Source organism: Entamoeba invadens (assembly GCF_000330505.1).
Source record: "Entamoeba invadens IP1 unplaced genomic scaffold scaff_1105074725849, whole genome shotgun sequence".
Taxonomy (NCBI): domain Eukaryota; phylum Evosea; order Mastigamoebida; family Endamoebidae; genus Entamoeba; species Entamoeba invadens.
The window spans coordinates 787,704-798,934 of NW_004440189.1; the positions used below are offsets into that span (position 1 = coordinate 787,704).

General features: G+C 38.6%; 7 protein-coding genes across 7 annotated transcripts; 4 read left to right on the top strand and 3 right to left on the bottom strand.

Annotated features, from left to right (window-relative positions):
• Window positions 1-58: 58 nt before the first annotated feature.
• On the top strand, window positions 59-499 carry EIN_229070 (hypothetical protein; the record flags this gene model as incomplete). The annotated part of the gene is made up of 1 exon (XM_004255117.1): window positions 59-499. The coding sequence occupies one exon, from the start codon at window positions 59-61 to the stop codon at window positions 497-499; it is 441 nt and encodes a 146-aa protein (XP_004255165.1).
• A 906-nt stretch (window positions 500-1,405) lies between these two features.
• Window positions 1,406-2,115, top strand: EIN_229080 (rab9, putative; the record flags this gene model as incomplete). The annotated part of the gene is made up of 3 exons (XM_004255118.1): window positions 1,406-1,654; window positions 1,702-1,797; window positions 1,855-2,115. 3 exons carry the CDS (start codon window positions 1,406-1,408, stop codon window positions 2,113-2,115), a joined length of 606 nt encoding a protein of 201 aa, XP_004255166.1.
• A 42-nt stretch (window positions 2,116-2,157) lies between these two features.
• On the bottom strand, window positions 2,158-3,771 carry EIN_229090 (hypothetical protein; the record flags this gene model as incomplete). Its single annotated transcript, XM_004255119.1, has 1 exon — window positions 2,158-3,771. The coding sequence occupies one exon, from the start codon at window positions 3,769-3,771 to the stop codon at window positions 2,158-2,160; it is 1,614 nt and encodes a 537-aa protein (XP_004255167.1).
• A 174-nt stretch (window positions 3,772-3,945) lies between these two features.
• Window positions 3,946-5,574, top strand: EIN_229100 (hypothetical protein; the record flags this gene model as incomplete). Its single annotated transcript, XM_004255120.1, has 1 exon — window positions 3,946-5,574. One exon carries the CDS (start codon window positions 3,946-3,948, stop codon window positions 5,572-5,574), a length of 1,629 nt encoding a protein of 542 aa, XP_004255168.1.
• A 112-nt stretch (window positions 5,575-5,686) lies between these two features.
• EIN_229110 (serine-threonine protein kinase, putative) lies at window positions 5,687-8,842 on the bottom strand (the record flags this gene model as incomplete). The annotated part of the gene is made up of 2 exons (XM_004255121.1): window positions 5,687-6,844; window positions 6,917-8,842. The coding sequence occupies 2 exons, from the start codon at window positions 8,840-8,842 to the stop codon at window positions 5,687-5,689; spliced, it is 3,084 nt and encodes a 1,027-aa protein (XP_004255169.1).
• A 587-nt stretch (window positions 8,843-9,429) lies between these two features.
• On the top strand, window positions 9,430-10,145 carry EIN_229120 (casein kinase II subunit beta, putative; the record flags this gene model as incomplete). The annotated part of the gene is made up of 2 exons (XM_004255122.1): window positions 9,430-9,762; window positions 9,840-10,145. The coding sequence occupies 2 exons, from the start codon at window positions 9,430-9,432 to the stop codon at window positions 10,143-10,145; spliced, it is 639 nt and encodes a 212-aa protein (XP_004255170.1).
• A 156-nt stretch (window positions 10,146-10,301) lies between these two features.
• On the bottom strand, window positions 10,302-11,192 carry EIN_229130 (ariadne RING finger, putative; the record flags this gene model as incomplete). The annotated part of the gene is made up of 4 exons (XM_004255123.1): window positions 10,302-10,553; window positions 10,600-10,797; window positions 10,846-10,941; window positions 10,983-11,192. 4 exons carry the CDS (start codon window positions 11,190-11,192, stop codon window positions 10,302-10,304), a joined length of 756 nt encoding a protein of 251 aa, XP_004255171.1.
• Window positions 11,193-11,231: the final 39 nt, after the last annotated feature.

Sequence of the window (11,231 nt, forward strand, 5' to 3'; positions counted from 1 at the left end):
AATATCGAACATGAGTAAATAAGAAAGAACTCCAAAAGAATTAACAAATAAGAATTCTATGGAGTTTTTGCCATACAACGAAGCTGAAGTATTGAAAATAATTGGTTCTGACAATATCGAAGCACCAAACGCTTTACCTCAAAAAACACCAAACGAAAACTTAGACAACTTAGACGTGAAAATCGATGAGAATTACGACAACCTCGTTTCACAGGCCGCAGACCTCCACATTAAAATTTGCGAAAAAGAGGAAGAAGAACAATCACTGCGACAAGAGGTGAAATTGCAACAGAACATGATAGATAAGGAAAATCAGTCGATTTGTTCTCTCAATGACCAAATCACTGAAATAAAGCAACTATATTTTAACGACCTGATTTCCAAAATTGGTGTCTTCAATGGTAACAATCACCAAGAGCTTTTCTTGCAATTTCTTTTGCAAGACACCCCCATCACTGAATGGAAGGACATCCTCATCACCAAATTTACTTCCTTATAAATACAATAGTTTATTATAGTTTATTATGCTACAATTAAATAGTAACTTCAATCAGTAGTAGACATTAATAGTATTTATAATAGAAACTAATACAAAAAACGACTCGGGGTGTTTCTGCACAAAAAAGAGACCAAAAACAGCGCAAAACAAATCAATTCTTGTTGTAAGTACAATTGTTTGGACAAGGAAGGAACAAACCAACTTTGCAGAGAGGTAAAGGATTGGGTCTGACTCGGCGTCTTTTGCCATCTTGTGAGTGATAATAGAACCAACGATAACACTAATAGCCAATATAATTCCTGTGCACACAAACGTCAGAATAAGGTAATCAGGAACGTTGATCGATTTGTACTTGGTGTTATTCCATTTGTGTTTTGAAGAGTCGCATTGATGAATATAAAACAAACAATAACCGGTTTGAAAAGAAGCGACTGTGTTGGTTCTGTCTCTTGTGCAAGGGCAACACACACTAACAAAAGAGCTAATAACATTTTCATTCGTCTTCTTTTTTCAGTTTCTTTGTTTCTTTGTTCTACTTTTTCTATAGTACATTTTACTATAATTTTTACATTTATTTTGTTCAGTCTTTTTTCTTCAAAAAGAAAAAGGCATTTCTGGGTGAATTGATTATTGACACACTTTAATCATTAATTAATAGTAAGTTATTATTTAATATTGACTTTGCTGAATTTTGTATAAAATAGTCTCAAAAATGACTTTTTTTCTGGTTCAATAACATTTCTATTAAAATGTTATTCATTTTTTTAGATATAACCGTCATATCATGTCGATATTGTAATTAATAAAATCCTCTAGTAAATGTTAGAAAAATATAGTTTGGATTTGTTGTTTCGTTGAATGAAATTGGAAATTGAAATAAAAATGGAAAAGCACTAAAAAAACAGAATGTCTTGTTGTGGGAAGGAGGAAAAAATACTGGACGACAAAATAGAGGAGAAAGAAGACGACGTACCTCTTTCTGAGCAACTCTCTAAGGGTATCAAAGTAGTTGTTCTTGGTGAAATGGCGACTGGCAAAACATGTATACTTCACCGCTGGGTGACAAACGAATTTGTACGACAAACTGCAACAGTGGGGTGTGCGTATAGTTCAAAAACAATCACTTATAACAAAAAGCTGATTAAATATGAAGTTGTTTGTTCATTCATTTAATCACTGCAACAAATAGATTTAATAATTAGTGGGACGCAGCAGGACAAGAACGGTACAGATCACTCTCTTCAATTTATTACCGCAACGCCACGGTTGCCTTATTGGTCTACGACATCACTCGGGCAGTTTGTTTTCATACACTTACGAACAAAAGGAAATCGCACCATTTACTTAGCGTGTAGGAAACGTTCAGTGCTGTCACTGATTGGGTGGAAGAATTGAAAACAAAAGCTCCTGATAATGTAATGATAATCATTGTAGGCAACAAAAACGACCTTGAAACTGAGAGAGCAGTTAACAAAGAGAGTGTGACTGATTTCATTAAAACAAGTGACCCACGCATCATCGCTAATATGGAGTGTAGTGCAAAAACCGGAGACAACATCAATGAGATATTCGAAGTGATTTCCAAGCGACTTCTTGAGATGTGTAATGAACAATGAAGTATACCAATATTCAATAAGTGAGAGTCTCGTGTTTTATAATCACTTACTTAATTCATATTTCTTAGGTTCACATTCCATCTTATCCTCTTCGTCTTTTATACCACTCCCTGGCTCTCCATAATACAACTTCTCAAACGAATACTCGCTCGAGTACCACTTGTTCAAAAACCCATATCTGAAATTCTTTATTGGCTCCGGGGTCGGCTCATTCCCGGGAGAAAATAATGGAACTAAATTTCCTTCAACAACGTCTCCATTTGATAACAGTAAAGTGTCACCCTCGATCATTATATCAAGTCGTGACGGTTGTTCAATATGCGAGATTGCGTCGAAATTCGCCACTCTGTACTCTTTGGATGTAAACAAAGTCGGCCACCCCCACCGATCCTCTTTCTTTCCCTCTGGTAATTTGGATTGTACCAATGTGAGTAAATTGGTTATATTCATATTACTTGGAACACTGAAAAAACTATAGAATTCCGATGACTGCGTCTTCAAAAACGATATCGAAGAAGGTAACGTATAGTCATTGTCACTTGTAAGTACAGCAAACACATTACCAGCCATTGGTCTTCCATATGAAAAAATGAAGTGCGGTTCATACTCAAAGAACCGCCCCAAAAGCTGTTCGAAATGATCGATGTGGAAGGTGAAGTGCCAGTCCCAGTCTGGCACTTCGTTGAACAAAGACTTTGAAAGCCACACAAGTCCATCCCAAAACGCGACGCAAACGTTCGGCAAATTCAACTCAAACTCGTTTCTTGTCAAGTCACTGGAACACTTGATTATGGAAGTCATCTCTTCATCATGTAACAACAATAATTGTTTTCTAATGTGCTCTGCAAGTCTGTCATTTTTCGCATCGAAATAAGCGATACTTGTGTTTGTCGAAGTAAACCCTTCGGGGAGTTTAGTTCGCATGTTAACCATCAAAATTGTTTTGAGAACTGGTTTCATGATTTGCCCGTTTTCTATCACAAAACCAGTACCCACAGCATTGGCATACCTTTCGAATAACACACCCACTGTCGCCATAAACACGGCTGGAAGCACATCGTTTTCCAGCATTAAAAGCAAAAAGGCGATGTCGTCGACTATCCTAACGAACGGGAGTACTGGAATTTTGATTTTGAGGTCTTTGAAAATGTCAAGGAGAAGCGGGTTCATGTCAAACATTGTGTTTAATGAGGGAACTACCACGACGTATCGGGGCAAATGAAGTGACATATAAGTGGATGGGTAACTATTCGATATGAAGCAGTGCGTCGCATTGGCATCAACACCACTGCACGACTGCTGTCTCCTCACAAAGTCCAACACCTTTTGGTGAGCCATACCAGCAACCGAGAAATTTGATACTATCACTGTGATTGTTGGATGGTCTGTAATATATTGATCGATAACTGGGGTAAGGTCTCTCTGAAGTTTGTAGTGTCTCTTTCGACTTCTAAGAAAACACAAAGGCGTTACTCCCTCCACAGCGATGTACAAAAGTTTGTCTGGGATACAGACGGAGAGATAAGACTGTAGAGTGGCATCATCGTAAGTGTCAAATACAGAAAATGAAATGTACACGTTGTCGAAATGTCTTGGTGTAAGTTGGTGTGTGTGTTGAGTGTATGACGCCTTTGCATAATCGAAGAATTTAGTCATCTACTGCTTTACTGAGTTATTAGCCCTTTCTTTTTTCTCTGACATCACTTGGTTTCCATTATAGTATTTTAATTATATTCTTTATCTTACCAAACTATTAAAATAGAAAAAGTCAAAATGGAAGACTCAAAAAAAACCCTTTGATAAAAAAGACTGAAAATTGAAGATCCATTAATGGAAGTGTATGACGACACAAATGACCCAATAGAATTGGAGGTACCAGTCTATCTCTGTGACAACAACTCGCAACAGGTTTTTCTAACACAATACCCAACAAGACTCGCGTGGAGACCATTCGATTTATCGCAAGTCGACGAAGTCCGGTTTAAGCCAGAGCAAAAAGGGCTAGAAATGGATGTCAAACTGCCCGAGGAGTATATCGACGACGAATCATCATTCAAAATTAAGTCACAAACATACAAAGGGTCGGTGACGGAAAATCGAGCGAACTATGCTGTCGGCTTTGTCAAAGAAGTCCAAAAGGTACCAACATTGGTTCTATTCCCGGTCTCCACTGTCTCCCAAATGAGACCAAAGTTTGATTATGTTGACGCAGACTACGTCGAGGAAAAAGTCGAGAAAGCGGAGCCAACGGATGAGACAAAGAAAAAGCGGATTGCCGTCTCCGCAGCCCCAACAAAAAAGCAGAAAGACGCGGAGCAGCTCAAAAAGGATGAAGCCGAAGAAGCAATCAAAATGAAATTACACGACACAACGGCGGATGAGACAATCCAAGTTGTGGAAGACATGGTCAAGTCGGCGAGAGGAAAGATTGAATGGAATGAAGATGTCGAAGAATATGTCAATAAACTTGCGCCAATAATTGAGGTACCCCCACCAATGTTACCAAATCGCGATAAGATCATTCAAGTACTTGGCATTGGGAAGATCATGCCACTACCTCGTATATTAGAAATGATGAAAGTGAGTGAACAGTCTGTTGTGGGGTGGATATCCGAATTGTGTTTTGTAGTTCGTGGTTGTTTAGTTCTTCGTGGGGAGTTTTTAGATATTGGAATGCGAGAGAATTGTGTAAGAGAGATGGTACTCTCTGTCATTACACAAAAGGGGAGAGTGTGTATGGACGACATCAAGTCGGTGTGGAAAAAATATGAAGAGCAGATAGCCATGGTGAGTCGCGTTTTGACCGACTACTGCACTTTAATGAAAGACGAGGAGACGTACTATTGGAAGAGTAAAGTCGAAGACGATTCATTAGGTTCCGAATGGGATCATTTAGTCAAAGCAAGCCAACAACATTGGAAGGGTGTGAAACAAGGGATAGTGAAAAAGATGAAAGAACTTGACAAAACTGGTGATGAGTTTACAGGTAATACACAAACTAGTGGTAAGATAGTGGGAGGATTGAATGACGAGAGTCAAGGACCAGTGGTTCATTTCATCAAAGAATACTTGATGAAGAATGGTGCGTGCACTTCACAGTATTTGATGGGTGTTGTGGAAAAGGAAATTACTCGAGCGAAAAGCAAATTGAAGGGTGTTGTGATCTCACACGAAATTTTGTTGTCTGTGCTCGAACCAATTACATACAAAATCGACACATTGTATGTTTCCAAAGAATGTCCCAAAGGCAAAAACGAGGAACTTCGAATTGCGATCATCAACTTTGCAACAAAGAAGACAAGCTTCTTGCAACAAGAGCTTCGAACACATTTACAGAATATTGTTATCAATGGAAAGAAAGAAGCAATATCGCAAAGTGACATTAAAGACCACATCAGTGAATTTATGACGATGAAAGGGAATGCCTGGGTACTCAAGAAAGGCGACGGACAGAACTAGATGTGCTGAATAGATAATTACAAGTAACTATACAAACTGATTTTATTTTCCTCATTTTGTCAATGTTATAAGTGAAACATAAAATACAACACTACAATTTCCAAAAAACAAATTAGTCGAAAAGAACCTGCTCCATCAACACTTTCTTCTTTTCAATGAGAGCGTTGATGATGTCTGTGTTGACATTATCATCGAGATCGGTGGAGAAGTCCGGGAGCGAATTCACCATTTCAACCATCCATGTCGATACAACACCGAAGTTTGGTCTGTCCTCGTAATTCTGTGCCCAACACTTTGTTATGACAGTCTTCAACTTTTCTGGTATCGGGTCTTTTAGAGGCAATCGATTTCCCTCCAGCACGTGAGACTTCACAGAAAACAAGTCTTGGAATTCTTTGAAAGGTTCTTCCTCATAAAACAGTTCCCATGCTGTTATTGCAAAAGAATAGACATCGCTGCCATAGTTGTACACGTCGGAGTATGTTTCTGGTGCAAGGTATAATGGCGTTCCCAACCCCTTGTCTTTGTTTCTTTTAATTCGTGACGTTCCGAAGTCGGTAATTTTAGCAATACAATCGGAGTTGATGGATAAAGACGCAAGCAAAATGTTGTCTGGTTTCAAGTCCAAATGCATAATTGAGTTTTCGTGTAAAAAGGACATTCCTTTTGAAACGTCTTTAAGGATCTGCATTTTGAGTTTAAATTGGAGTACAACACCCTCTGGAGCTGGTCTGCAATAGTTCGCAAGAGAATCAAAGATGGCATATTGCATGATAATTGAGATTTGTGGAATGTATGTGACTGAGCCAATGTATGATATAATGTTTGGGTTACGCAACTTTTTCATAAGGTCGCACTCCGCCTTGACATCATTCACCATAAACTCCCTCTCTTCTTCGTTTGTGAAGTTCAGTTTGAACGTTTTGATTGCTACAAATATTGTTCTATAACTCCCCAAATACACTGTGGAGTATGTACCCTCACCGATGGGCGTTTCCATCATTTTAATTTCGTCGATATCAATATCCGTGGACGCGGCCGCTTCCACATTTAATGTGAGATACAGTCTGAATTTGGATTTGATGTTTTTCATGAGATGGAGGTGTTCTTCTCGCATGTCAGGGGTATATGTTTCCTCTGTCTTTCCTTTTAAGTTTGCGGCAATATCATTCAACACACTCCGCGTTTTGCTTGTGAACACAGTAGTTGGTATTTTCATTGAATTAATTTTTGTGGTGCAGAAGAGTGTGGCAAACAAAGTGATAACACCCTGTTATTAAGTGCATATAATCATTTGTTATAATGATTAACACGGATGTATAACCAACAAGAAATAACAAACTTTTCGATGTGGAGGAATATACAACACCTCAGGTTCTGTGTGAAAGACATACTTATCCGAATTTGGAAGATGTAGAATTACCAACATCCACTTCTTTCGTAAATTTTTAAATGTGATTTGGTTGAAATAAGTCTTATTTATATCAATAAATTCGTTGTCACCAAACGTAAGTGTCATTTCCGAAATGAGGAAATTGGTGGCATCCAACTCTGGCTCATATACTTGACACTGCTCAAAGTTAATAAAATATTGGGGTTGCCTTCTAACTATAGTATCTGGGTCGAAGGTCGTTTTCTTGTTTACTGCAACAATTAAAATGATCGCAATAATTAGGACGATAACAACAATGAAGATACCAACTATTAACAAGAAGTAATAGTACCATTTCCACCCACTCTTTTCACACCCACCCACTAAATCACTTTCATACCCTTCTATACATTGGCACAATTCATTGCAATGATTCCCACCATCACAATCTTCTCCATAGTCCACTGCTTTATTTCCACATGTAACCAATTTGCATTTGTAAGTTGGTGTAGCTACATAGCCTTCTTCACACTCACAGTTAATTAAACAGTTATCTTCCCCAATTTTACATTGACTGTATCCATATTGTGCACACTGGGGCGTTTGACAGTAATGGCCTTGGATCGTGTACCCATCCTCACATGTACAGTGTTTTGTACATCCAGTGGTATCCAAATAACACCCATTCTCATTGCCACTCGAAAAAGATTTTCCATTGTAACACAATTCGCCACACTCTTCGTACCCATACCCACTATTACACAAACACCCAAACACAGACAAAACACATTGCCCACGCTTTTCAGGCTCTCCACACTTGTTGACGCACCCCACTTGAACTCTTAACTTAGTTTCTTCACCTTCCAGAGTTATGAAAAACAGCCTTGTTTCCTCAATTTCGGAGTAGACCCAAAACAAGACGCCATCATCTGAATTCTCTGTTGTTGTCAAACCAGCCTTCTTCCCTATGTGGAGTGCTTTGCATTCAAAATTTTCGTCGAGTTCTTCGACATAGTGAAGTGTTTGTGATTGTTTTGTGTCGATTATAATCGTGCGGTAAGGAAATGTCTTCACAGCAAACAAAATTCCCTTTACAAAGCCTTCATAACAACTCATTTTTCTCACAACAAAGCCTTCGTTCCCAACAATCCGTGTCTTTGGAACTCCGGTACTGGAATGGTTTGTGTTGTCATCAATAAAGTCGACGAACTCATTCCCGTCAATTTCAAATTTTGGTTTCATCTTTTCCTCAGTCGTTACGATCGAAAAAGAAACTTCCAAACTCTTCCCATTCTTAATACCAACGAATAGATAAAACGAAGTATATGGAAGCTTTAATTGTGCTGTGGCGGCATTCTTCATTTCAAAACTCGAGAGACATTCCGTCGACTCACCCTGATGTGTTGCTACTTCAACAAAAACAGAACTATTTGTAGACTTAACTGGGCTGTTGTCAACTATTTTAAAGTCAGTCATTGATATCATCCCCTCCGCAGAAAGTGTAACGGAAATCCATTTGCCGTAGACATAATCATTAGTGTTGTAAGTATCTTGACACGGAGGAATAAGTGGTGAAAACGAATTGACAGACACCACTTGTGCGACATTTGTTACATCCAAATTTTGTGGATCGACTGGTGCACGGGTAAAAGTACGTCCCTCAGTATCTTGAGACACATCCTCGCACACCCCTTCGACTTGCATGTAAAGAGGATTACCATTTTGTGAGACGGGTTCTGACGATTTGTAAAATTGGCAGGTATCACAAGCATCGTTAAAAGTGTTATAGCCAGCTTTGCATGTGTCGCAGACATTTTCTTTGCATACCGCGCACCCGGCGTTGTCACAAACGTTTGACGAAACAACGAAAGACAGAAAAAGAAAAAAGACACACATCTAAGAGATACTAACGGTTTGTCTTTTGCAAACAAGAAAATTTTTTGTTCTTATTGAAGATGCTAAATATAGTACAGATTGGTTTGTGTGTTTTTTTATTGAGTATGGTATACCATCAAAATGGTTTAATTTACTAATGTAGTTGGTAATGCATTGATTCATATAGCCAATGAAACACAATAAAAGATATTAAAAAATAAATCCGAGTCAAAAATCCCCAAAAATATATTATTTTGATTCAAAGTTTAATATCGTAATTATGGAAATACAACCGCACATATGCAATTAAAGGAAAAACGTGTCGAAATTGATAATAAAAAACATCGGTAAAATGTATTAAAAAGAAATAGTGAATTTACTTCCCAAAAGTGTTGTTTTTAAATGAGTTGGGTGAAAAGCCAACTTGTGTCGAAGGCACCTCTTAGACCTCACGTAAAGTGATTCATTAATGATGTTTCCTCGCCACAAGAAACAAAGAACGGAGAGTGGTCACATGTAGTGGGGGCATTTGTTCAAAACAAAACAATTTTGTGCAGTTCAACCCTCAAAAAGGGTTCGAAAACTTCAAATACACTTTGGTGTTATACATGATGGACAAAGATATCCCTGGTTTCGTCGTCGACTTTTTAAAAGAGGCACAAAACAAATATTTTGTACAAATTGACTCGGGGTATCTGAAGGATGTATTTAATACAACTGGCCTCGAGCATTACGTCCATGGGTTTGAGGATGCTTACCGTCTCTTATGTGGGGAGAAAATAGCTGGGAGTGACGAGTATTTAACTTTTTGTAATGAAGGAGCAAGAGAATTGTATGGTCTTCTTCATTCCCGGTATATCATGACGGAAATGGGGGTGTTTAAAGCCAAAGAAAAATACAAAACACATGAATTTGGTGAATGCCCTCGTTTTTTCTGTAACGTTTGTATTTTAGTATTAGCACTGTTGTTTATCGACTTGTTTATATACCTCAATATATATTAGTCACTCACCACAAGAAAACGGGGTTGTTGCCTTGTTCTCTATCGGACATCCCTAACGAGACTAAGCTCGTGATGTACTGTCCGTCTTGTAAACATATGTATAGTCCCCCAAAAGTATTTTCACAGATCGATGGCGCGTATTTTGGGAAGTCGTTTGCGCACCTTTTCGTCATGACCAACCCAGACCTTGTGACAAAAACAAATCCACAACAGATCAAATACCAGCCGTCATTGTTTGGCTTTAAAATGTATACTGGAGAGATCAGTAAGTTGCCGTCAAACTTCTCGCCGAAGAAATCGTTCTTTACAAAAATACAGTGAATGTGTTTTTAATCTCCATTTTAATGGTTTTGGAGCTTTTTCACAGTTCGCAGACAACGTTTTTCGTTTGTAAATACTCTTTGTTGCCTTTTGTATTCATTTTGTGTTGCATTTCACATTGCCTTGGTGTAACACAAAATATCACCAACAAGTCGATTAAGAGTATTGTTTGCACCCCGTAGTGTTGGACAAAAAATGCGTTGAAGTGTACTTCTGCATACAAAGCCAACAAAATTGATACCCACATTTACACGTCATGTGGTTACAGCCCCCATTCTTTTCAATTGGTTGATGACAATTTGGACACAACTTAGCATGGTTCCGGATATACTCCTCGAAAGCAGTAGACCCTTTCGCATTGTCCTTTTTCCACTGTTGATATTTCTCGCACGTCGAGTCCGCGTGCCACTAAAGTTGAATACTTTATTGAAAGAAGTTGAGTGGAGTAACAAACTTGTTCTTTACAACGGCAGCAGAAGCAGTAATCACACTTCACGCAACGAACCATTGTCGTTGATGGCTCGCCGATCATTGCAGTACCACACTTAATACAATACACTGTGTTTGTGTCGTTGTCCAAAGAAAGTCGGGTGAGTGTAGCATCATACTTTTGAAGGAGCGCAGGGTCTGTCACAAGCCCGAAGTCAACAAGCTGTTTGTTAGTGCTTCACTTCCGTATTCAACAAATGAATGAACAAACATCATTATATGGGATCTCAGATGTACACCCGCCTTGTGGGCACTTGATAATAGTATTCGCGTCGTTGATCTTCGTCCTGACGTGGTCCGACAAACACTATTGATGAGTGACATTATTGCATCTTGAATCGAACAAACGGGGATGCAAAAAGAATGACCACAAAATGGGTTGGTGTAAAAGAAGGACTGGTCTGACTCTGAGAAACAAATTCCGCATTCAAGTTGTTTGTCCTTTTTGGGGAAGTAAGCTCTCTTTTCTCTGATGTACTCTCGTACCATTTTCTTCATACCTTCTTTGTCCTTCGTGATAAGTGTCTCGTAGTCCATTGGCGGATAGTTTTGTTCCATTGTTTAAGTTTTTCAGTTTAAGACAGAACTTTTTAACAC